Here is a 26,084-nt window from a genome sequence, read left to right as displayed (position 1 = left end):
TATCAGCATAGTCATTTTTAAAACACTTTGTGTCGTTGCCTTTTGTCTTGGAGGCTACAAACTGCTGGCTTTTTTTTGCTTTTTTTTCCTCCATTTTCCCAATTTTCCTCCAAGAAATGGGTCTCTTTTTTTGAAGCTATCGGTGTTTTGTGCTTCCCTTTATAGGCTTTCTGACCTAGGAGTTTCTGATCAACTTGGCAGAGATGATGTAATAGCATTCTGTCTGTCTTGTTACTAAAAGTCTCTGTGAACGGCTTACATCTCCCAGCACTGAAAAGCCCGTTACACTTTTATGAAATGTTGTACACAGGCTTTTCTTTTACTATTGTAGAAGCCCTGGAAAGCTGGCGCTCACTTCCAAGTATAAGTAGAGTAGACAACTGAATGAATTCACGAACCATTAACTTCACTTGTAACTTCCATGCTTTAGGCTGAGAAAAGCATTTACAGGATAATAAAGTACGAGATGGGTTTTGCACTTACTTATAAGTCAAAAGAAATAATACTTCTGGCTGTCTTCAAGAAAAAGTAAAAGTAACAAATCACTGAATTTCCTTGACAGGCAAGAAGTCAGGCAAAATGAAGTTCATGTCCTTCAAAATGAATGAGATACCATATTAATGTAAAGCGCAGAGTGGTAGCTTTAAGAAAAGCACTCTAAGATGGTGGACTTTTGCTTACATGCTTTTAAATAATGGTGTAATTCACTTGATTTCTGTGCACCTCAAAACTCAGATCTCTCATTAGTTTTTCTCCAGGCAGAAGTCATCGGGCGTGTTGTTCCACTGATGTACACTACTAAACATGATTCTTTTTCTCACTTGCATAAACATATGTCTATTACAAATAGTACGTCCTTCTGAAGGGAAAAGTGCAGGCTCACCTGGCACCTGCATGCTGCCATATTCAGTATAGTCTTGTCTGTGTGTCTGTCTCTTGCTGCAGATTCCTTGAGTTATTGCTTGGATGCTCACAGCGCCCCTTTTCCCTCACTCATACATCTTGTGGCATCCCAAATGCAAACTAGTCAGGGATACTTGCTACAGCCAATGTTCTTTTGTCTTTTAGGCTAAGAACCTTTTTGTTTGTTTGTTTTGTTTTCAAATGAAGTGCTAGCAGTCTGCTAGTGCATTCTCATGGTTACCCATATGCATCTCCTTCATGTGCCCAAAGCTCTGACTGGTTATCCACAGTTCACTGGCAGAGAATAAGAGTAATGTTCGGATATCCTGAGTAATTAAACAAGTGAGAACACAACTGTAGCACATATTTCCAGTGTCACTGTGGCCACTTCAGTTAAGGCAAACAGGACATTTAGAGTGGCGCCCTTATGTAGATTAACTCTGTGGAATATGTCTATCTTAGTATTTTATTTTATATCAGCAAGATCGAAGCATAAATGTGCAGTCAGTCATCATTAGTAGGAGGTCACCAACTTGCTGATTCCTTTTCCGGTCTGAGAATATTTTTTCAGCCCTTCCAAGAAGAAGGATTTGATTTGGCTGCAGCGATTGTATTTCTGTAGTCAGGAAGGTAAATAGGAACCTTTGGTTCAATCTTACAAAGGCTGTATCCAATTTGCAAAGTTCTTTGTCAAAGTTTTCCACCTTCAGAAATATATTTTCTACAGTGAACTTCCCCCCACCCCTGAAAAGATTTAGTTATGCTCAAGTCCATCTCTACCATTTACCTACTTTCAATTGACCTTTGTTCTCATAAATGTAAAAAGAAATGTTTACAGAGAAAATAAAATCTTTTTCAAGAGTACGCTGGGCAAATTCAGTCAAGCCAGTCAGTGTAATTGTTTATGTTCCATCTCTTTGCATATATGTTCTAAATGACATTTATTTTCTAAAAGTTTGCTGTGGAAATGATGCCACTGAGAATTTTTTGCACCATTTACTTAGTGTAGTGCCTAACGATGTGAAGCTAACATACACAGATATGACTCATGTGAATTAGTAGCATATACCATAATCCAACCTGTTCCTTGAAATCCCCAAAGACACCCAGTATACAAATGATGACATTTGTATACATGTTATAAATGTTAATCCATTTCTTACCAAGCAAATCGTCAAGCTACTGGTAATCACAGAACTATATACATGTAGTCTCCCACAGAGCTCATCCTCTAGACCAGCATGAAATTATGCATGAGTAGATACAGTAGGATTGAAGTTTTCATCAAGTAAACACCAGTAAGCATTGATCCTTGTGTGGTCATTCCTTCCTAGGTTTGTCAGTTACCTTTTCTGGTTAGTTTCAGCCTCTAAACATGAAAGAGCCTGAGGGAAAAGAGGCAGTGCTGTGATTCCTGTGTATGGATATGGGAAGAGGGATGACACTGCGAAATTTAGTCATTAAAAAATAATCTTCAAACCTGAAATAGATTTTTGAATGTTGAATCCCACTAAAACCATTTATAAACAGGGTCTGACTCCACTGATGTATTTTGTGTTGTCAGTAGTGCTGGTTCTGTTGCTTTTTTGGCTTCCACATTTTTCCATTTCAAGAAAAAATTGAAAGGTACACCTAATCTGCTTATTGATCCAGTAGAAATAAATTCATTTTGAAGATGCTGAATGACATCTACCTAACAGTTAAATTGAATTTTGTTTCTGGAAACATAGACTTGTTCAGGCATCACTTGTTTGAGTATGATATTATGAATAACTTCATTTTGATTCTTGCAGGAGAAAGTAGTGAAAATATTTTCAGTCCATGTTAAGACAGCCCTCTTTCCTATAGCTGCAAATACGTAAATAAAAATGTTTGTGCTGTGTAATGCTCCCACTTTTTTGGAAGGAGACTCAAAATTAGTTGTTTAATCCAGGAGTACACAGACAGCATTTAATAGTTGAATTTTCTTTCATAAAAGGAAAAGCCTTGTAGGTTAGAGAGCAGTTACCACCATGGACAAAGTAGTAAAATTCGTATATAAAATACGTGGCTATTAACAATACAATTTGAGGTTTCAGATTTAGAGGATGCAAGGAATAGGTCATTTTTAGAGTAGTAATGATTCTTTTTAGCAACAGAGGTGTCCTTTTTGTCTGCTTTCTATAAAATTAATTTGGAAATACAAGTAGCTCTGCTTCTGTAGAAAGGTAACTCTTTCCTTGAAGACAGCTGATCTGTTAATGGGTCAAGAGAGAGGAAGAATCATTCTGAGAGGCATGCAGTTTTTAGAAAATAATACCAAGGTAAAAATTCAGGTTTTGCGAAATAACACTGCATTCTGTTGTTTGAGTTTTTTTCAAATCTTTGGGTTTTTTACTGTTAAACAGTTGAGAAATGTCTTTTCAGTCACTTGAGATGCCTGCATAATGCCTGTTCTAAAACCTATGTTTCTAATCCATGTAATGAAGATGAAATCATGAGGATTTCCCTCTTTTCTCTATCCTCCCTCTTTCCTTGCAATTTTTCTGTGTCAGTTGGAATAGTTGGCTTCTACCCAGAACGAACCTTAGGTATAATACTGCTCTAGGGAAGGGATTATCTTTAATCTTGTGCTTTTCGTAATGAAGTAATTGTATTTTCTTAAACTATACATTACTTTCAAGCAAATAACTTGAAAGAATTCTAAAAGGTTTTCTATTCCCTTGTGAGGTTTTTGGTTTAAATAGGAATAATAGTTGTTCAGGACAACTGGATTTTTATTGTTACTCTTAGTGCTTTCAGTGGTGAATGAACTTGTTCTTCACTGTAAAACAACATGGGGTGTGGGAGCCCAGGACCACACCAAGAAGTCCGTTTGTTTGCTACTGATGCACAATGGAATATAATTCATCTGCAGGGCTGCAGAAACATTGCAGTAATGGTTCATTTTTCCCAGAATTCTAACAGATATCTCATAGCTCTTGCTGAAAATACTGTTTGAATTTTTCTGCAGCACGTTGTGGGGAAGCTCACCAACCTGTTCTGAGGCTGCTGTATGGTGTTCTTAGATTACCAGCTCAGTAAATGAAACTACATGTAGCTTGGTGTGGATCTGTTTGAAGCAAGATTGTTCCAGCTTTGTTGATGGCCTCCTTTCATTCAGGAAAATGGACAACTAGGAGACAGGCAACAGCTTTTTGCTAGCGGTTCATTCCCCTGCAGAAGCTATAATGTGCCTTAATAAGGGGATTGTGGTGTTCTGGAGCAACTGTGTCAGCTCGTGTAGTTTCTAACTGTGTAAGTATCTATGTGGGGTGGTAGATCTATGACTCCTATGCATCATGGGTGGCACGATGTGCATTTGTAGAAATTGGCAATAAGAGAAGACCATCTTCCATGGAACATTTTGGGGCTTTTCCTCACGCTTTCTGTACTGGGATGTGAAAAACAAAGTTTTGTGTTTTGAAAGTGGGTGGTTCTTGTTGGGTACCTGGGTACTCCAAGCTGCCAACCTTGTGTTGGTAGATAAGTGTTGTCTTTGACAGGTCGATATTTTGTAAGGAGATTTCTGAATCAGTTGTTAGTAGGTTTATGTACAGGTGTTACAATTTCATAACTTTTCCCGAATTCCTGGAAAAGGGATAGTGGAAAAGGGTTCCCGATTATATTAAGATAATTGGTGGTGCACAGTTGTTGTTCCCGATCCCTTCCTTTGTTCAGCAGTGCATGGATCTACATAAAATAAATATATGGCAGTTTTTCATTCCACAGCACTCAGTTGTCTTGAGTAGCAAATTGGAATGCCCTTAGAAGGTGCCTGCAGTTCAGGTATTATGGAGACTGGTCAATTCAGGTTGATCAATCAGGTAGGACCATTCCTATGCGATAATGTGAATACCAATGGATTTCCTCTATCCACTGTCTTTTTGGGAAAAATAACTTTTCCTTTGCCCTTTCCCAGGAAGCTGTCCTTTATTTAAAGCAACTGGTAGACAAAGGTTTCAAATACAAGCTCAATAGCTGCAGGCTAGCGAAGTGGATGTTTGGTGAACTAGAGACAAGATACCACTACCAGCAGATCAATTTGAATGCTTGTATGTGTAATGCTTCATTGGCACAAATGACAAAAGGAGAAGAATCTTTCTCTAGGGGTGGACTGGCAAGAAAAGTGTTGGGGCAGGGTGAAGCTGTCTTATACATCTGTCTATGACAGCAATGAAAGTAAAAGATAGCTTATGTACATTTGTTCTTTTGCTCTGTGGTAGTTGTTTACCATCGTAGATAATACCAACATGATATTCCTGTGATATTTGTGTGCTCTGATATGTTTTCATAAATTTTTCTTAGATATGTTATTAGGATGAAATCTTGTTGAACCTTACTTTGATGTTAGCATCTCTTCTCTATGTTGAGCTAAAACTTGTATTGAATGGCTTATTAGCGGTGGTGTAAGAAACCTCCCAATTACAGTATAAACTAGAAGAAAGCAAAACTAAGAAAGGTAATTTTCTCTTGTCCAAGTTTAGTGTTGTGTGTTAAGTAGCTGCCCACACTGATGCTCCAGTTTTCCTTTCACAGAGAAAGTGAGATGGAGTGTGGTTCCTTCCATCTCTGACGCCCATTATTAAAATAAATCTCATCCCAAAACTCTCCATTAACTGCAGTCTTTGGTGTCACTGGAACAGATGGGCTTTGGAGCAGGACAAGGAAAAACATCAGTTGGCATCTGCTTTTTCTTCTGTTTCTTTCCAGTCACTGACATCAAGCAGTTATTCCATTAATCAGTGCTGCTATTGGTCTTTTTTCTCTTTGTCTTGACTGGCATCCTCTGCCATGTCGGCATCATCTCTCTGTCTTGATTGCAGCCTGGCTTTCTTGGGAGTTCACCTCACCTGCTGGCTGAGTTTCTGTATGCCTTATGGAACAGCTCATTGAACCTTTTTTCTTGTGTTCCTGGAACATCTTCTAACCCAACAGTCATGTTTGTATGGTGGAGCTTCTCCTGGACAGCACAGGGTATCTCTGAAAAATAGTTATCTGTATATCATCTGTGAACTTGCTGAGAGTCACTCAATCTTGCTGAATCATTAATCAAGACATTAAACAGTTTTGGACTAAGTGTTGATCCTGGAGGGACACCAGTAGTCACTAGCCTCTAGCTGGACCTCACACAGCTGAAGAGAACCATTTGGGTCCAGCAGTCTAGATAATTCTCCACCCATCTCATCATCTATTTATCCAGTCCATATCTCATAGATCTGGCTGTAAGTTGGGCAGGATTGTTCTTAGTAAATCTATGCTGACTGCTCTCAGTCACATTCTTGTCCCTCCAGTGGCTGGAAGTGGCTTCCAGGATGATTTTCTCCATCTTCTTCCCAGGGACTGAAGTGAGACTGATGGGATTCTAGTTCCTTGGATCTTCCTTCTTGAAGATGATTGTGATGTTTGCCTTCCTTTAGTCATCAGGAACCTTCCCTGATCACCACAATCTTTTGAAGATGATAGAGAGCTGCCCTGCAACGGTACTGACCAGCTCCTCAGTACCCCTGCTTGCGTTTGGTCTGGCCTCATGAACCTGAGTGTCCCTGTGGATGAAGTGCTCCCTAACTCAATCCTCCTTTCTTGTGGGCACTGACTCACCACCACAGACTGTGTGGATGCTTGGGTACCTTGGAGGCCTGAGGAAACAAGATCTTATTAGTGAAAACAGAGGCTAAAAGAACATTGAGTACATAAGCCAAGTTCTTTGTCATGAGGTCTCTTGCCCCATTGAGCAGTGGGCCCACACTTTCTTTAGCCTTCCTTTTACGGCTTGTTTTTAGAAGCATTTCTTGTTGTCGTTCACATCATGTAATATTAGCTGCTTCCTATGGGTGCAAAGAATTTCAGTTCATGAGGATTATCAAGTTCTAGCCAACAGGTAAAAGTTAAAATATACTTTTTTAACTGCATTTTAAACATAACAAAAAACCCAACATGGATACATAGAATCATAGAATGTCTCAAGTTGAAAGGGACCCATAAGGATCATCGAGTCCAACTCCCTGCTCCTCACAGGACTACCTGAAACTAAACCATATGACTAAGAGCGTCATCCAGACACTCCTTGAACTCTGACAGGCTTGGTGCTGTGACCACTTCCCTGGGGAGCCTGTTCCAGTGACTGACCACCCTCTCAGTGAAGAACATTTTACTAACGTCCAGATTTTTTTTGGCTGTACCGGAGAACTCTTGCTGTGCTCTTGAAGAGTTTGCGTTCTTGCTGCAGAATTAGTGGCTTGCTGTGATATGCTCATTCCCACCTTTTGCTGCTTTTGTGTAGCCTTGACTTAATACAGCTGTATACATATACACACATAAGCAGTATATGCTGCCAGTGTGATAGTGGCAATGTAAAAGCAGGGACTTGCTCTGAAAGCTGGCTGAAGTACATCTGCCAGGCTGTGTGTTTCTGTGTTTGACTAATGGGAGGACAAAGGGCAGTTAACCAACTGCAGAAGTTGCTATAACTCTGTCAGCTGAGCGCTCTCAGTAGTAGTACTTAAACTGGATGTATAGCTATCTCTTTCCTAAATTTAGGCAAAAGGGAAATGCATCTCAATTCCAAAAAGTGTTTGTAATGTAGGGGCTTTTTACATAGATAATCTTGGCAGAGAAAACAAACATTTTGGAAGAGTTACTTAATATTAACTTTATTCTTTGAGAGGGAGGAGAAGGCAAGTGATTTTTTTTTTTTTCCTGATATAGGAGATGTTAATGAGGACCATACCCTTTTTCTGACGAGATCAGTTTGGAAGACAAGTTGTTTTTTATCATAGGGGCCAAAAAGTTAATTTTACATGAGATTTTCTTGGTCTTTTGTCATCTTTACAGACAGTGAAGTCTGTAGTCTGAAGTTCTGTCTTACTGCATATGTTGTTAATCACATTTTGCATCTACAATTGCCTTTTTTATAGGGCTTATAATGAAATAACAGGCTGCAGGATTCAATACACTGAAATTTTTAGCACTCACAATTTGGAATGTCCAGGTTTTGTCTTTTAAAAACTGTACGGGATTTATTTTCTCTCTGTGTGGAACTAGATTTGCCAAATCTGCCAGACCTCAGATGGTACAAATGCTGTTCGTCCTGGCCCTGTAGATCTTTCTATAGACAGGCATCCTGTTTCTAAACACACAGTCTGTAATACTCAGACTGTTAATGGTCCAAATACTTGCCCAGAAACTGAGATATCTCAGAAGTCCATACACTTTTTTAAAATGTCAGTTTTCTAAGAATGTCTGTGTATAATGATGAATATATGAATATTTCTAAACTGGAATGTTTCTGAATTTTAATAAGAAAATTTATGCAGTGGTTGAACCTCAGTTTATTTCAGTGAGTCAGACTTTTATGCTTCAGGGGAAAAATGGCAGCTTCCAACCCTAGGAGAAAGAATCCTTGGCAGAATTTTTTATTTCTTCACTTTTAATTTCAAGGTAGGGCAAACCCTGATCCTCCTGACGATATTTCTCTTCCATGTGGATATGCGTCTTTCTGTTGTATGAGTGTATGAAAAAACGTACTTTGTGTTAATAAAATACCTGCTTAAACTCCATAATTAATGGGAAACCTTATGTCTACTTTTTCTGAAAGATGATTTGATTTTAATGGAACTAGTAATTTCTATGAAGTTTGTGGTTTAAAACATTGCATTGAGTTTAATTTAAAGGAGAACAGTCTTATTTAACCACCCATTTGACTTAATCTGTGAGAGAAATAATGATAGACACATGCATTTTCTCTATCTGTTGCACAAGCTTATGGTATGTACATGTGGCTACAGATTTTCCTTGTCCTTGTTGCTGATTGTTCTTTGTTAGCTTGCGCCTTCTCTTGCATTCAGCTGGGTTGAAATCAGCAAAAACCCTTGGCAAGTTAGGGTTAAAAAGTATTTGTCAGGCTAAATGAAATAATTTATTGTGATTCACAATAGCTAATTGCTGTTGACATTACCACGATTAAAAGAAGGACACCATTGCTTTTGCCCAGCTGACTTTTGAGAGTTCTGGCTCCTGGCAGGCTCTGGTTTAGGTGTCTGAGAAATGCAAATGAGGAATTGGGGAGGAAATATATTACATGCCCTGTGTGGAATCTTACTTCACAAAATGTTTGAATACATAAATAACTTTTAAAGATTGTTTTTTTTTAAACATGAACTTATGTTCATAAAGAAGAACAACTTGATTGCCTTCTTCCTCCATCTTTGGATTCTAGCAGCAGTGTTGAAAGGTAGTGCTCAACTTACAGGCCAATAAAAAGTAATCTTTATTACCTAGACATGTCCCTTAATATTCTCCAGGCTACCACATGATCTTTTGAACAAAGTTGTCTGCAACAAGATTCATTCCCAATTTTGCATTCCTCCTTCAATGTAATGTGCATGAGGCACGTGATGGGTCAGTCTCTGCCCATCTGCAACATCAGAGGATGTTTTGGTCATGCGAAGTGGCAAGGGTGACCACACAGGACATCCACAAAACCAAGTGTGACTTCGTGCATGGGAATCTGTGGAAGGAGAGAGATGTTTCCTTGTAGGTGCAGAGCTCTGCAACTTCTTTCCAGCTTTGCAGGGCTTGTCAGACAGCAGGTAAGCTGTCTCTGGCATTTAGGGTTTTGAAACAACAGATAAATGAATAGCTGTGCTAGGAAGCCAGGCACAGCAGCACTGGAGCAGAAGACAGGAGCTAGCTGAGTTTCTCTCAGGGGGAAGGCATGAATCTTTACGTGTCTGGTAACTGTTCTGTGATGGCTGATTTATCTGTGGTCTCTGGAAATGATCTATTTGTACTTACGAGTCCTGAAAATCATGAAAGGGAGCTAGATTCTTGTTATAGCAAAAATGCTGCTTGCTCACCAGCCACCCAGTTTACTGTACTTGAGATAAAGCAGAAGCTTAAAGTTAGAAGCTGAAGTTAGAGCTGTACTGCTTTCACATTAAAACGTCAGGCTGTTTTTGCAGTGTATCTTTGTGGTGGGTATAATATAACAGCTCCTCTCTGCCACTCCCCCCTCCTCACACTTTCCCCCTGCTCCAGCACAGGGCCTCTTTGTGGGCTGCAGTCCTTCAAGAACTGCTCCAGCATGGGCTTTCCATGAGCTGCAGGGAAATACCTTTTCCAGTGCCGGGAGCACCTCTTCCCCTCCTTCTTTGACCTTGGTTTTCACACTGCAGTTTCTCAGACTTTTTTTTTCCTCACCTCCTCTGCCTGTGCAGTGTTTTGCCCTTTCTTAAGCCTGTTTTCCGTGAGGTGCCACTGTCTTGCCTGAGGGGCTCAGACATGTCCTGCAGCGGGTCCGCTGGAGCTGGCTGGATCCAGCTGTGCCTGGCATGGGGGAGTCCCTGGCCCCTCCTTGCAGAGGCCACCCCTGCCACCCAAACCTTGCCACCTATACCCATTACAGTCTTCCTTCACATCGCTCTAGTTGAAAGCAAAGACTGCTTCACATACATATTTATGGGATGTCAGCAGCCTACAGAACATTTTACTGCAGGTAGGATGAACTTTCAAGTGTACTAGACATTGCTCAGGATGAGAGAGAGAGTGCTCAGAACTCAGGTGCAATGGCATGTAAGCAGTCATAATAGAACAAGTTATGCCATTTTCTGAGGGGCTTGCATTGTATTTGCATGGAAATTGAAAGATGTGATTTGCTCATTAAATAGAGGATGGCAGTGTGGTTTCATTAACCCATCCCCTGTTGAGAAGAAACATGGATACTGTTCATTGGAGAAGTTTTATTCTCCTACCAATGTGATTTGCTAGTTCCTTAGGCAGGTGAGACTCTTTCTATCTCTGTTGGTAATGTTTGACTGACATCCTTTCCCACTTATAACAGATCATGGTAATGTCAGATGCCACATCGTTCTCTTCAGGACAGAGCCTTCATCTCCCCAACCTTCCCAGTAACTCCCTGTCTTTTTCTGAAGTGAAGAAGAAATCATCTCATGGGCCAAAGGTGAGACTTATTTGCTAGAAATACTTTGAGCCAGTGGTGCTTTCCCTGGGAATTAACTTGAGGAAAAAAAATATTTCTAGGTATTTTTGCAATCTCATGACATAGTCCAGTGATAATAGGTCTTGACATTTCTTTGTTGTGAACTTACTGTTCACCACATGAAAATAATGCAGAACAAGGATGGTTGTGAGAACAGGTGCCAATGAACTGCTTTTCTGGTTTTTGTACACACACAATTGTTTTCCTCCTTTTCCAGAAAGAATTCTAATAGTCTGTTGTAGTATTAGGGGATTCTGGTGATGGAAGTGATATATACAGAAATGTAAATAATATGAGAAAATACTATAACGATTGTTTCATTTATTAAGTGTTTTTGAATAATAAGATAAGAATTGGGTAGAGTGAAACTTGAAGTTGTGTTCTTTAGGATTTTTAATTTTGTTTAAATTTTAGGGGTTACTTCTTTACTAGGTGTTTCAAAGATAGCAATGTGTCATCAGTCTCTAGGACATCAAATTGAATCCCAGCGTAGAACATGGTAAAAAGGTGTAGTCCAATGAACCTTTTCAGTAATAAAAATGGACATTTCCGAAACAGCAGATAATTTCTTCAGTTTGACAAAATGAATTAATGATCTGGGAGAATAAAGAGCATCTTGTTATTTATTCACACAAGAAATGCAACACATTGGCTTGCTTCATAAATGAATTAACTTATATGCCTTTTCTCCGTTCTGTTAAATAGTTTGGGTTTTGATTTTTCTTTCTTAGCATCTTGTCAATTTGAAATATGTTACTTCAATTTTGCAGTGCACATACTGCAAGGGGCAATACACATTTTTATCAATAACTTTCATGTTCTGTAGCTGTGCCAAATCTTGTATCTTGAAAGAACTGTCAGGTAATGAGCTATGGGTATGCCTAAGTGTGTCCATTGATAAGAATGTATCACAACAGTAAGGATATATAGAAGGGGGGACAAAAAGTTCTTTGACATGTTCCTGCCTGGTTTGCATTGCACCTGAGTGCCTCACAATCTCTAATGCAGGTCTTCTTGTGACATTTAAAGGATATATGGATGTGTGATTATTTTTATTTTCCTAATGAGGAGCTGAGGTAGACTGAATCTGAGGATTAGAGTGAAGGTGCTTACTTTGGTAAGCTAAAATGACTGCTTAATGCCTAAAAGGAAGGCACCTGGCTACACCAAAGCGATGCAAGGTGCTGAAGATAACTGACTGCTTAGACTAGGATGCGTCTCCATCTACTGGGATACTGCAAATGAGTTACTTTCACACTTTACGATCTGTATTAGGGTTCTTGTGAGGTTGGATAGCTCTCTAGCGTTCAAGTTTCCAATCACTTCTTCAGATTTGGCTGTAATGTTGATTCACTCATGTCTTACATTGCATGCCAAAGCAGGCATACTGAGGCTTGACCTAAGTAAGCAACCCAAACACCTGCAGAAGGACTTCAGGGAAGTACAGACATGATACCAAGTCCTACACTAATGCTTCATCTAGTAACTGTAGACCATGGTAAGTCTTGAATCTCCAGCGTAAATTCTTTCATAAGCAAATGCTAACGTGGGATGTAATTTTCTGAACTGTATTCGGACGATGAACTTTTGTCTGGTGTAGAAACCTGACAAGTGTGAAGTGTGGTTGGGGTGAAGCAGGGTGAAGGGAGTGTTGCATGTTTGCTGCACTCGTCCTTATAAATGAATGTTTGAAATCTTTCATTTTTGCTGAAGCAACCCAACCACCTTCAATGAGTTTGACCCATAGTAGGAAGTTACAGGAGTCAGTAGGAGGTTAGATGTGCATCACATCTCAGGAGTGTATTCAATATCTGTAAAATTGTTACCCAGGAATGTTTTTAAACTATTTTGTTTCAAAATAGGGATGTTCAGCAGCAATGCAGTCTATTTGATATCATTCTTTTTTCAACCTTGGATGCTGTTCACTGGAGTTTTTAATAGTGGGAAGAGATGTTATATCAATACACTGTTTCTTGCCAGTTGGTGTGAATATTTAATTTTTCCCCTCCCCCAGCAATCTTTGTCTCCTGTTGTTCAACTTAAAACACATTAATGAGCAACTGTTCTTGTATCTCATAAAGGAATACTTGTGAATGTCTGCCTTTCTAAGGATCATCAGCTGTTTTTGAGAAGTGGAAACACGAAGTAACCCTGGTTTTAGTGTAACAAAAAAAATTGGGTTTTTTGTTATAAATCCTGGGAGCTGAGAACCCTTGGATTTTTGTCTTTAGGGTTTTTGTTTTGGTTGGGGGGCAGGAGAGTTCCAGCCAATGTGTAAATAGATTTTTGTTTTTGTAATTTGGAATAACCCTAGTGATGGAACAACTTCAATATCCAAATTTCATTTAGATATGCCTCTAGAATAGGAGCTGTATAAAGGTCTTGGTAGTTCTTGGGTGTAAGTTGTCTTTACCCAGACAGTGGATGTGTGTACTCCAGGTGTCTGTACTGGATGATTTGGGGATTTTTCTGCTGCAGCAATAGCCCATTGATTGTGCTTGTCTTGGTTTTGGTTTGTTTTGTGTCTGTGAGTATCAAAGTAAACTTTGAGGTCAGTTGTAAACTCTTGAGTATGGAAAACCAGAACCTAAGAATATTTGCTTACCTGTTTGCCATTACAAAGCACCACATAGACTTTCTGAGAGAATTGCAGTCAAGACAGTAAAACCGGTGCAACGAAGTGGTATTGTTGGTTTAGCATTCGCTTATAAAAAAATACAATACAGTATGAAGTGAGAGAACTTGTCAATTTGCTTTCTCTCACATCCTCTTCTGAAATATGTATTAAAAATATAGATGTTTGTATTTCTGAAATTCCATGATTTTGTGTTTAATGTAATGGAGATGTATTAGTGACCCCCACAATTGTGATTCTAAAACAAAGCTTTAGTCTTGGAAATACAGAGGACAGGCAGAAATGCATGAAACCTTACTTTATGCATTTTTTCAGAATATGAAAATAGCTGCAGACTAGCTACAAATACTTGTGTTGCTTTTATATCAGTTGTATTACTGTGCCTGTTTGTGTTATGTAAATACTACACACATAGAGTACAGTGAAACAGCTTGATTAGTTTTGTTGAGATGATTGTCTTTTGGAATGAGCTGTAGCGTCAGCTGCAGTGAAATGAGGTTTACTTTACAAAAAAAACCAACCAAAAGCTCTTACTCCCGTGTGACCAGAAACAAAATAAATACGGTTTTATGCTCCCCCCTTTTGCTTTCTCTGTCGAACCAGTGAGCCTTATAATTCTCCATCTGCTTCTAATACTCCTGATGTTGTTGGTCATAATGGTTTGGTGGGCTGGACAAGCGGAAATGTGGAAAGCTTTGTAAATATGCAATACAGTAATAATCTGTAAGAAGAACTAGCAGCAGGTAAATTCATCTCCTGCATGCAGCTAGCAAGTGGAAGAATACCACAGTATTTGTGGAGGCTTTCAAAATGTTGTGTCCCCCCCCCAATCAGTTAGTGTTTTTATTCAATAATAAACACAGTTGTATTCAACTGAAATTGAATTTCCTTGAGCAAGTGATTCCTTTTAGATATCTTCCTCTTCTTTTCCTCTGAAGAGCAGGAGGCATATTTGAGACTAATTCTAGTCCATTGGTTTAAGATGGACACATTATAGGCAAAACATTTGAAGAAATGCTTTTTTATTACAAATGAAAATAATACATGTTTTTATGATTACTAATCCTAAATTTGTAGTCTAAACCCAGAGTACGGTAGACTGGCAAGGCCATGCCAATGTGCTCAGTTTAATGACTTCATAAAATGTAATGAACTGCCCCTCTGTCCCCCTAATTGCTTCATTTGCTAATTAGGTTCCTAATGTCTGTCAGCAACTGGAGAGGTTTGAAATTATTTCCAGAGGATACTGCTTATTCAAACTCATGTTCAACCAAATTGGGAATTACAGTTTGTGGTGTGAAGTCAGAATCTGACCCTGAAAGATATACAGAGTTCAACACCATTTTTTGCCTTGTAGTTACAGAAGTGTTTTAATCTGCAAATGTGTTACCTGTTGAGTAGCTGTTATGGTCCATTTGGATCTCTCAAATTTACAGGACAACATACTCTGTGATTTGAACTTTATTTCATGAGCTTATTAAGAAATATAACAAACAAACACGACGAACAGGGCTCAGTCCCCTTTGCCCAGACTAGTCTTATCATGTGAGTTCACTTATTCACTGCTGAAGTCATATGGTTTCATAAGTTACAATCTGTAATTTTTAATCCATGCACTTAGGAGAAAAAAAAAAAAATTAGTTACCTAGCCAACAGTGAAAGTGTTCATCCTTCCTCCCCTGTCATGGTGTGAGCGTCCCTGTATCACACTGGGAAACACGAAAGCCTCAGCAGTCCAGCTGCTGATGGATCCACTTCAAAAAGGGGTTTTTTTTTGTAAGCTCATGTTTTATACCTTCCAGCTTGGAGGTTTGGTTTATATCATTTCCGTAAGTTAGCAGATTGTGATGAAACTGCCAGACAAAAATGATGGCTGCAGGAGACAGCAATTTGCAGGTGATCATGGCTGCATAATGGCCCTTTAGCTCTTTCTGGCCACCTGTCCTGCCTACATGATGCTCTTGCTGCTCCCAGCATACATCAGGCCTTAGCATGAGCTGTGTTAGCCAAAATCTGAGCAGGAGTTGAGTGCAACAGTCATAGTAGCACAGTTTTTCTCTGTTGGTAAAAACTTAGATTTTTATTGTGCTTTCTAAAATACTTATTTTTAAAGATCTGTTAGTACTGCTCTATGAAAGGGGTTATATATCTCGAAGTACTATAGGCACATGGTGTTACTTGGCTTAAGAAAAGAAAACATCTGCAGGTATTTTAACGTGCATATAATCCTCTGTATTATTCTTTTGTTGTTTGTTATGCAATGTATCAAAGTCTAACATTCACTTCAATATTTGATGGATACACAAATGTAAGCTGTGGTGTGTAAATATCTTACCTGTCAGAACCCCACAATCTCCATTTTACATAGGAACTTGAGAAAAGACAGTTTTATTTGTCCCTCTTAGCAGAAATACATCATTCACCCTTATTTCTTGCAACACTTCTTAAGGTGAGAAGGAAAAGAAACATTTAAACACAGTGTTAGTTTTTGATAAATAAGAAAATGGATTGAAAGTATGTTCTGATTTTCAGTAAGATTTATGCTGTACATGATGTGAATATTTAGCCACATTTCATCCCCACCAACCTTCCACATTCATCATGAGGTTTGATATTTTACCAGTGAATATATTTGGGGTTTTTTCTGTATTACAAATTTTATGTTCTCTTGCTGTTTCCTCTGTCATTGTTGGCTTCTGTTAGGGTCATTGCAGAAACTTAGGAAATAAGAAGAGAGTCTTTTTTTACTTAGAGAAGGAATGCAAATATAAAAGCAATGGGTTGGCTGTCTTAATGAAAGAGTAGCTCTCAGAGCATGGCAGGGGTGTATATACATGTCTATATCATATATATACTTGTACTATGATTTCTATGAAAACATCCGCTTCCATGTTGTAGAAAGAGGAAACAAGTCTGGGTGTAAAATCCAAAAAGCAAGAAAGATCTCAAGTTCCTATTGGTTTTAATACTACTGTACCCCAGGACCTATTTCACAGCTTTCATCTGTTGCAAAACCACTAAAATGAGTCTCTCCTTTTGGAGCAATTTAAAATACGTGGTAAGGAGACCAATAAGAAACATAAGAACTCCATCTAGTTTATTAATGGCACATATTTTATTCCTCCCTATGGCAACGCTTACAGCTTTGGCATGGTAGAACAAGATGTGGAGATAAAAGCATTAATAATTAGTTCATATGTCAACCTTTGAGGCTGGTCTTGCATCAAACAAAATAAGGTGCTTTTTTTTTAATTAAAAAAAAAAACACCAGGAAAGGAGTTTTGACTGAAGTAAAACATATCAAGGAATGCTTAGTGCTTTTTTATTTTTGTTTTTAATTACTGGTCTGGGAAATGAGGAAATGCCTTACGTTCAGACATTCAAATGTCATTATAACACTGTTCATGATGGTTCTGCCCATTGTTAATGTTGATGCCTATATATTATATAGATTCATATAGAAACATCTGAACAAAAAGCACAATTAAATAATTTCTGCAGCACTGTGTGAAAGTTCAGTGTTTCACTAATTAGTTAAGATGAGAAGGGAAAAACAGTTCAAAGTAATTACTTTTAGTTAATTGTTTCCACCTATTGCTACAGAGGAGAAGGGAGATACTGCTCATTTTGCACATATGATGTGTGTAAACCGCTCAGGTCCTACAGCATTAAATACTGGCTTAACACATCCCGATTGGACAAGTCATAAGTAGTCAGTTGTCTGCCAACAGGCAGCACGCAAGTGGAGGTATTCTCAGTCTTAATTTCTCCTCTTGTTGACACAACTTTCATTAAACAGGCTAATTCTGCTTTGTTTTCTTGGGTGGTTTTTTTCAGAGCTGTTCTACTGACTGATTTTTAAAATTAGTCAGCCCCCATGGAGGTTGAGGCTGGCCATGTCTTGCTTTGGTCCTTCAGTTTCCAGCGCACTGCTGCTATCCCATCTACGTTGTGGGTATAATGGTGGTTGAGTAAGGGGAAAGAAAAACTAAATATGTTTTCCCCTCTGCAGTTCTGTAAATCTGAAGCAGTGTTAGACAGCCAGACGTACCATATCTACGTACATACTAGAGGGTTGTTGTGCTTTAACCCTGGTGGGCAGCTGAGCCCCACACAGCCACTCACTCACTCCCCTCTGGTGCGATGGGGGAGAATCAGGAGGGTAAAAGTGAGAAAACTCGTGGGTTGAGATAAAGACAGTTTAAAAGGTAAAGCAAAACCCGTGTGCGCAAGCAAAGCAAAACAAGGAATTCATTCACTGCTTCCCATGGGCAGGCAGGTGTTCAGCCATCTCCAGGAAAGCAGGGCTCCATCACGCGTAACGGTTACTTGGGAAGACAAACGCCCGAAGTCCGAATGTCCTCTCCTTCCTCCTTCTCCCCCCGAGATTTCATTGCTGAGCGTGACGTCATATGGTGTGGAATATCCCTTTGGTCCATTGGGGTTCGCTGTCCCAGCTGTGTCCCTTCCCAGCCTCTTCTGCGCCCCCGGCATCCTCGCTGGCAGGGCAGTGTGAGAAACAGAGGCGGCCTTGATGCTGTATGAATGCTGCTCAGCAATAGCTAAAATGTCAGTGTGCTATCAACACGGTTTTGATTGTAAATCCAAAACATAGCCCCATACAAGCTACTATGAAGAAAATTAACTCTGTCCCAGCCAAAACCAGTACAAGGGTCAAAAAAGAAAAGCAGATTCTTAGCACTGTAGAATGGTAAGTGTGGATTGCTGGAAAATAAAATAGACCTAGGGATCTGTACGTGGATTTTATACAGATGAAAGCATATCCAATCTTACACAGAGGCATTTTGGGTACCACTTTGGTCTGCAGCTTGCGAAGGACTTGGATGAATAACCAACGAAATTATTAAAACTCAAACCCAGAAGTGCATTTATAATATTTATGCTGACTAGCACCCTTTTCAGTAGTTCCCCATTTCCGATAATGCTTTCTTTGCATAAAAATTATATTGGAAGAACACTTTATTGTAAGTACTGTTCATCATGCTCTCTTTCAACCTAAGAATTTCATTCAAACTGTGACTCTAGAACTGTGTATTGGGACACCCCTAATTAAGTATATATGAGTGAGGAATGATACTGCTCTTTCTGCTTTTGCCTATCTTACAGGACCTCTGAATCATCACTCTCTCAGAAACCCTTCTCACTTATAACAGTTGAATTTTAAAAAATGCAATTAAATACTTAGAGACAGCAGCAATAAATACAAAGAAGAAAGCTTTTTTAGTAAAGGAGGTTTTCCATAAAAAGACATTGACTGCTGAGATGTTGTGTGTCAAACCAAGTCTTCCATAGCCGGGCTGGACCCTGAGTTGTTACTGTGTATGACAAAATGATCTGGCAAAAGCTGGAGAGAGGATCACAGTAGAGAAGTCAAGCTTTGCCTGAAATGTCATCAGGAGCACATGTTTTGCTCTGATCCTGAAGTAATTCTGTTGACAGTATATGGTTCATATCCTGATCTTTCCTTGTGATGTTGTTTTTTCTTGATAACTAATGGTCATGGTTAACATTTCCTAAACGGTCTTCATGTTCATCAAAAAGCATGTCTAATTCTTAAGATCAAAACTAACTTGTCTTGCAGATATTGACAAGCAGTGGTAACTGCTCATGTTCCACCACTTTGTAACAGATAAGTTGACCAAAATGATGGGGTTTGTATCTGTTCTTATATAGGTATTTGCAGTTTCTGGTTTTCAACCTGCAGTTCCAAGTTTTTAATATGAATCCTGTGTCTGTATTGTGTCTGTCTTTTGGGGCTTTGAGGGTTATTTTCCTTTTTTTTTTTTGTAAGTAAAATTTTGCATCTCCTTTTTGCAGGACCCAACTAGGATTCTGAACACAAATAGCAGCAGCAGCAGTAGTAACAGTTTTTCAAAGACCCACAAGTTAACAAAGGAGCACAAGGAAAAAACTTCTAAAGACTCAAAAGAACATAAAAGTGCCTTCAAAGAACCTTCCAGGGAACACAACAAATCTTCCAAAGAATCCTCTAAGAAACCCAAAGAAAACAAACCACTAAAAGATGAAAAAATAGTTCCTAAGATGGCCTTCAAGGAACCCAAGCCCATGTCCAAGGAGCCAAAATCTGAAAACACCCCCATCCTTACCATAACAGGTGGGCAGCAGCAAGAAAAGAAGACCCCCACAAAAAGGCCCTCTGTTCTGGACTCTGATGAACCTTCTGCAAAGAAAAGAAAAAAAAGTAGCTCGGATTCATTATTTAAAAGTTTTTCTAGCGCCCCACCGCTGATTCTTACTTGTTCAGCTGACAAAAAGCAGACAAAGGACAGATCTCAACTGAAGGTGGGGAGAGTCAAAATTGAAAACGATGCACTGGAGAAGAAGACGCCTACTCTGCCACCGTTTGATGATATTGTAGATCCCAATGATTCTGACATGGAGGAAAACATGTCTTCCAAATCTGAAGTAAGTGGTGTTTGGTTTTGCTTCATATGTGTTCAGTATTCCCAGTCTGTGGGACTGTGCACCAGTCCTTCCCCTTCCTTTCTCCTGTCTTCTGGCAGGTTGTTCAAACTGAAGGATGTTGGCTGCTGCCTGTTCAAACTTACGCGTGTTCTAGTTGAATTGTATTGCCTACTCAAGTCTACTCAATTTATAAATCTGTCAACATTATGATGAATGAGCATATGGGCGATGGCTATAAATAATATTACTCTTTTGGTCTTGTTCTTTTGAATTTCATGATGCTTGTGAGAGAAAAGGAAATTGATTTAAATGCTTGTATATTACACCCTAAGTCTTTGTGTTCAGGTGTTAGAGAATTCAGTAAACTCAGGAAAGGGTAACAGTAAATCAGAGTGTTACTTGTTATTTTTCTGCTAAAAAGGGCAGTTCTGTGAATAATGCCCATTTTGCGGAGAATCTATCTAAAGTAACAGGCTTACCCAAGAAAAAAAACTTGTTTTTATGGAAATTTGCTTTCGTGAAAATATTTGCCTACCGTGCCTGTTCGTCTGTTTCAAGCATCATTTGCTCTTGATGATTAGGATTTTAGTAATTCTCCTAGCAGAGTTCAGTTTTCAGAAGCATCTTTTATAGAGAGATGAGTAGAGAAGGAAAGGGGTGGGAAGAGAAGGCTTGTTTGCTGCCTTTATTTGTACTTATGGCTAGAGGTAGTGTGCATGGTAGAGAGGAAGTCTTCCCAGCCGTGCCTGTTCAATTCTCTCATTTTTCTGTTTTCTGTTGTGTGCCTCTGTTACTGCCATCAGAATCGTAGTCCTGCTTGCTCTCTTTGGAACAGACAATAAATACCCTGCTGTGGGGAGGTGTCAACTTTACGTTTTTGCTTCACAGAAACTTGCCACGAGGGAGAAAGTAATTTATTTCTGAAGTGACCTTTTAATGACTGGTCCCTCAGGGCATGCAAAGGCTGTAAAATTTAGAAGGTATGGAAAAGGACAGGCTCTGCTTTACAGCATGGTACTAGTGATATTGTGGTTGGGGTGGCATTCTCATTCTGGCTTAGAACTTATGAATTTGTCTTTAAACCTGAAAATGTTCATACTTGTCAGCCTTGGTGTGAATTAATTTTTAATGTCTTCAAAAGAAGCTGAATCTTCTATTTCAGTTTATGTCTGTACCCTTAAGATTTGCTACCTACCCTTAGTATAGCCAGCTAATTAGCATAGATCTTGCTTCCAGGTTTCCTACTCATTCAAATAGGTGCCAGGTAGTGGCACATATGCTTTTACTGGCAGCAGTGGTTCTCCATTTTTCTTCAAAGACAAAAGAATTGAGAGGAGCAACTGCAATGTAACTGGATTTTACAAATGCAGGCTCTACAGAGGTGTGTGCTGTGTAGGAACTTGCAGATAACTGATACGTGAAAGATATGGATGGTGCTTAAAACCGATCCTTTTTAATCGTTGACATGTGTTTCCCTCTGTTGTCTTGCAGCCTTTCGCCCGTTACCAATGGTATAATGGGTACACCCTTGTGTTTTTCATAGGTTGACACAAATCCACTTGCACTGCTGTTTGTCATCCATCTGCAGATGACCTGCAGGACCTAAGGAGTTCCTTAATTCTGTACTAAAGCAAAAAGGCAGATTCAGGGTTTTCTTGTTCTGTGAGCCACTGTTACTGGGAGGGTAAACTACCGGAGTCCGCTCAAAGAGAAGCAGATCCTGCTGTTCTGAGCTCTGGTGTATTTTAACATAGACATCCTGGATCATGGAACAGATAGTTCTTCAGTGGGACGGCCAGTGTGGTCCACATCTGTATGCGTGAAAAGGATGTCTGCCACTTTGGGACTGTGCTTATTAATAAATCAGGCTGATTACAGCTCCAGTCAGTGACTGGATACTATTTAGAAAGTCAATAATATACTTATTTTTAGAAAAGGTATCTAGAAAACCCAGAATAATTCCCTAAGGTGCCTATGGATTCACGCCATTGTTAGTGCTGTGGGAGAAAGAGCTGGACAGCCTGGTTAATGAGTGTCTACAGAATTTCACAAAGAGTTGTTGCTTCTACACTTCATTAGTTTCAATCAGGGAGCCTAACGAAAGGCAACCGAGCAGTGTAGTAGAGATAATTCTCTATGTTGGAAAAAATAGTTTGAACTTTTTGTATGTGTTGGTGGGTTTCTAAGCATTTCAGGAAAAGGTGTAGATTTTGCGGCTAGATCCATAAAGGGTATATCCTATAAATATAATCATATAAGGGAAAAAAAAAAGTGAAAAGTTGCAGTGTTGCATAGAGAGTAACAGAAGTGAAAATATGGTAACTCTTTTGCTATACAGGAACGGTTATTTCAGGTCTGTTAATGCTTCGTGATACTAACCAACATAGTTGCCTGAATCTGGGAAGACGCTTCTTCAGTGGCATGTTCTGGCATAATAATATGCTTCAAAATTCAGTCAAATGTTATTTCTTACTCTGGTACAGTTACAGTGGTGGGTATCATAGCATTGATAACGAAGAATGTATCATTATTTAGGAGTATATTCGGTAGTAAAGTATCCAGGATTTATTCCTAAAGTGGCTTTAAAAAAACAAAACCACAAAACCCAACTCAGCAAATTTGGGTTAGATATAACAAATCAGATTACAAATCAATACGTAAAAGAAAATTGTTAGGATACCACAAAAATATTAACTTAGAGTCAAGTACATTTTTTCTAGTTTGTTACACTTATGACATAGTGCAAACCTAATACTGTATGAATTGTTGTAATAAAATTATGAATAACTTTGCTAAGAATTTTGTGAAGACAGTATTTTCTTCACTCCATTGAGTAATAGATGTTCTCATTCTCAAACACCCATGTCCCAAAATGGTGACTGTTCGCTTTCTTGGTATTAGCTCATATGCATAACTATGCATATCAAACACGATAAATTTGTAATAAAAGGTGTAATGTAACAGAGCTGTCTGCAACTGCTCTGTAGCTAAGGTTGTATTACTTCACCTAGCATTATTTTAGTCGTGCTTTTATATTTTACAGAGACTTCAGTTTGTCAGTAGGTGCACAAAAACAAGTAGTTTTTGTGTGCGTTTCTTTAAAAACAGAAAGTCGGGGGAGGGTAGAGATCTTTATTTCAGAGGTTTTGGAGGAATCTTCCCCTGGCAAATATTAATTGCTTCTGAATTTTGCCCATTAAGTCATTCTTCTATAATATGTGAGAAGCAAGTGAAAGAAGTGGGACATCAGCAAACAGTGCTGGCATTATCTCTGGAAACTTGTCCAACAAGCCATATAGTACAAGTTCAGATGAACTCGTACTGCTTTTATCAAATGTATTCACCGGAAGGTAGAACTTCCTGCAAAAGTAAATTTCTTCCTATTGCTGGTCACACCGAAGGCTATTTTCAGAGCTAGGGGTAGTCCATGAGTTCTGGTTTTTAAATTAAGGATGACATTCGGAGGAGTCCTTATGGTAAAGGAAGCTGACAAAGATCGTTAAACAGAGGTGGTGTTTCACTGGGTAGGTGCTACAGGAAGGCAATGCTGCCGCTCTCCTGATTTCTTCAGTTACAGCCCCTGTTCAGTGAATTGAGGTGGGGTGTATTCTTTCAATTAATGGGCTTTAATTTCAGACAGAAAAGCAGGGTGAGCTCAACCCTTCTCAATATTGGCATCATGCTCTACCTAGTTCTGGGCATTCAAACTTGAAATACTGGCCTTTGCCTTTATGGAGTGGAGGACGTAGAGGTTTAGCACCCTCTGAGAGAGGTGGATTCTTTTTCATGTAGTAGAGCATGTCTGCCAATGGCTAATCCGCCCTCTGAGCTGTCCCTTAAAATTCAGGTTTAATAACACAGCCACGTTAACATACTGTTGCCTCAGGGGCATTTCAGAAAGCCAGATGCTGTCCTCTGATGCCCTGCGGTCAATCCCTGTTTTGAGCTCCAAATGTCTTTATAAAATTACAGTGGGAAATAAAGCCAATCACATCCTTGCTTAGTGATAAACTTTCTGCCCTTGTTTAATAGCCTTTCTGTGCATGACTTAAAGAATAAGACCACGTACGGTCATTCCTCTGTAGTCTATTTGGCATAAGCTGTAGTGTGGTGCACTGCTGTATTTATTTTAGCTCTGTTTTTCTGTTGACTTTGAGCTGCTGGCAGCGAAACGTGTGCCTCCCATTTCTCTTCACGATGCTTTGTTGAGTATCACTTTTCAAATACGTCTGTGATTTAAAGTGTGTTGGACTTCATCATTAGTGATAGACTTGGTGTTCAAAACAGTGTGGGGCTTTTTAGAGTCATGAGCTAGCAAGCTATTCAGGAGTGACATGTAGTATATTCAGTTAGAAATTACACGTAAAGGCTGAGGAATTATTTTACTGGCTTTGGTATAAAGCATGTAAAGTAGGGTATGGAGTCAAAGCATGTCAGATCTACGGTTTTGTTGAGGCATAGGAATATTAGCACAGTCCACTTGAAAACTCCAAAGATTTTGCTTTTAAATTCAATGGCAGGGTGTTTTAGTTAAAGAAAACTCCATCTGTTTGCTTCCTATGTGGGACAGTGCAGCAACAAGATAAAAAAAAAAAAAGACTTAGGAGTTAACCTTCTTGATTTTGCTGCCTGTCTGATCATGAAATATGATGGTGTTCTTGTAATATTTGCGTGAGGCGCAAGCTGGTGTATGAGATGGGGAAATACAGAGTTTTGGATCTGGTGAGGCATTTTCCATGGCTGAGCTGCCCCTTCTGAGCTGTGGAGCTATTGCAGAAGGGATGCTCTGAATCTGTTTGATTATTACCAGTTTTGCTGGGATAGGTAGGGAGGAAAAAATGGTGCATAGCTCTAAGTGAAGCTGCTGCAGCAGAAGCACATGAAGGAGATAAGGCAGATCATACATACGTGTTCAGGTGTTAACAAATATTCTTAGTGTATCTTCAGTTGCAGTGATCTAAATAAATTTTATATCTGCCGTGCATGAAAGTGGTTTGTTGGTGAATTTTTTAGAGAATGCGCATGGCTCTGTTGGATGAATTTCTGCTCCTGGTGTGATTATTTTGCATGTGACGTGTGCTGTTTTTTCCCTTCCTGCCTGTATATGTCCCTGCAATTGTAGCATTGCCATTAGTAATAGTAGCAGCCTTTTGGCATGTCGAAGCCTATGGAAATACAAACTGAGCAGAAAATTGTGACAGCTCAGGGGTGACGAGTTCCAGTTATTAAAAGCACAGTACTTTAGCGGGTCTTTTGCCTTCGGAAAAAATTGCCAACTCCTTCTCAGGAAGTCCATTACAGAACGATGAAAATATAGTAGTAATCACATAGACTATGCGTTTGTACTTAATTAACTCCTTGCGTATCTTAAAGCAGTCTTAAAGTTACAACATCAGTACCTTCTTAAAGTAATCCATAAAATGCCACTTTGGATCTGGCACATGATCTATTAATTTGACTGTTACAAAAGTGGAAGAATATTTTGAAAACCTCCATGATCTTGTAAATCCACCAGGCCCTTGTTGGCTGAAAAATCCTGCTTTCTGCCAGGTCTGGGAGCCAAAGTAAGATCTCTTTCAGTTAATATTTAAAGTTAGAAATAACAGTAGTGAAGCAGAGCTCCATGTGGAATTTTCATGTAGTTACCCAGGAGAAAAAAGGAAGCTAGGTTTTAATTTTTTTGTGAAACTGTGACCCTGTTAAGATCTTTAATGATGCAGAAGAGGATTGATACTGATGATGTCCTTCATTGCAGGTTGGGCACCGTGCAACCTGTCATATTCTTAGAATCTTTACTTTTTGCTTGATGTTTTAATGCATTGTTTCCGCATTTGGTTACTTTTAGTCCAGGTGTGAATGCTGCTGTTAAAACCCTGCCAGCCACTCTTGAGGGATTGTTTGCCCATAGTACTCCGGTGTTGAGGAGGTAACTCAGTAGTCGCAAACAGGTGGGTATTAGCAGGTCATGTTAATACTGTACAGTCCAAGGTGTTTCCTTCCAGATATGTGCTCAGAGAGAAATAGTGGCCTAAGATAGTAAGACCTCCTTAGAGAAATGGTAGTAGGTACAAGTATGCTCTA

General features: G+C 39.2%; 1 protein-coding gene across 1 annotated transcript in view; it reads left to right on the top strand.

The window, feature by feature from the left end:
• MLLT3 (myeloid/lymphoid or mixed-lineage leukemia (trithorax homolog, Drosophila); translocated to, 3) overlaps positions 1–26,084 on the top strand; it is a 66,215-nt gene that overhangs the window by 8,842 nt on the left and 31,289 nt on the right. The window contains exons 4-5 of the mRNA XM_009328169.1: positions 10,763–10,882; positions 19,395–20,003. Of these exons, the coding sequence (XP_009326444.1) occupies positions 10,763–10,882; positions 19,395–20,003 (729 nt within the window). The remainder of the gene's footprint in view (positions 1–10,762; positions 10,883–19,394; positions 20,004–26,084) is intronic.

The sequence above is a fragment of the Pygoscelis adeliae genome, unplaced genomic scaffold, assembly GCF_000699105.1.
Source record: "Pygoscelis adeliae isolate BGI_AS28 unplaced genomic scaffold, ASM69910v1 Scaffold45, whole genome shotgun sequence".
Taxonomy (NCBI): domain Eukaryota; kingdom Metazoa; phylum Chordata; class Aves; order Sphenisciformes; family Spheniscidae; genus Pygoscelis; species Pygoscelis adeliae.
The sequence above is the reverse complement of the archived record's forward strand: the minus strand, read 5'-3'. Positions and strand labels throughout refer to the sequence as shown.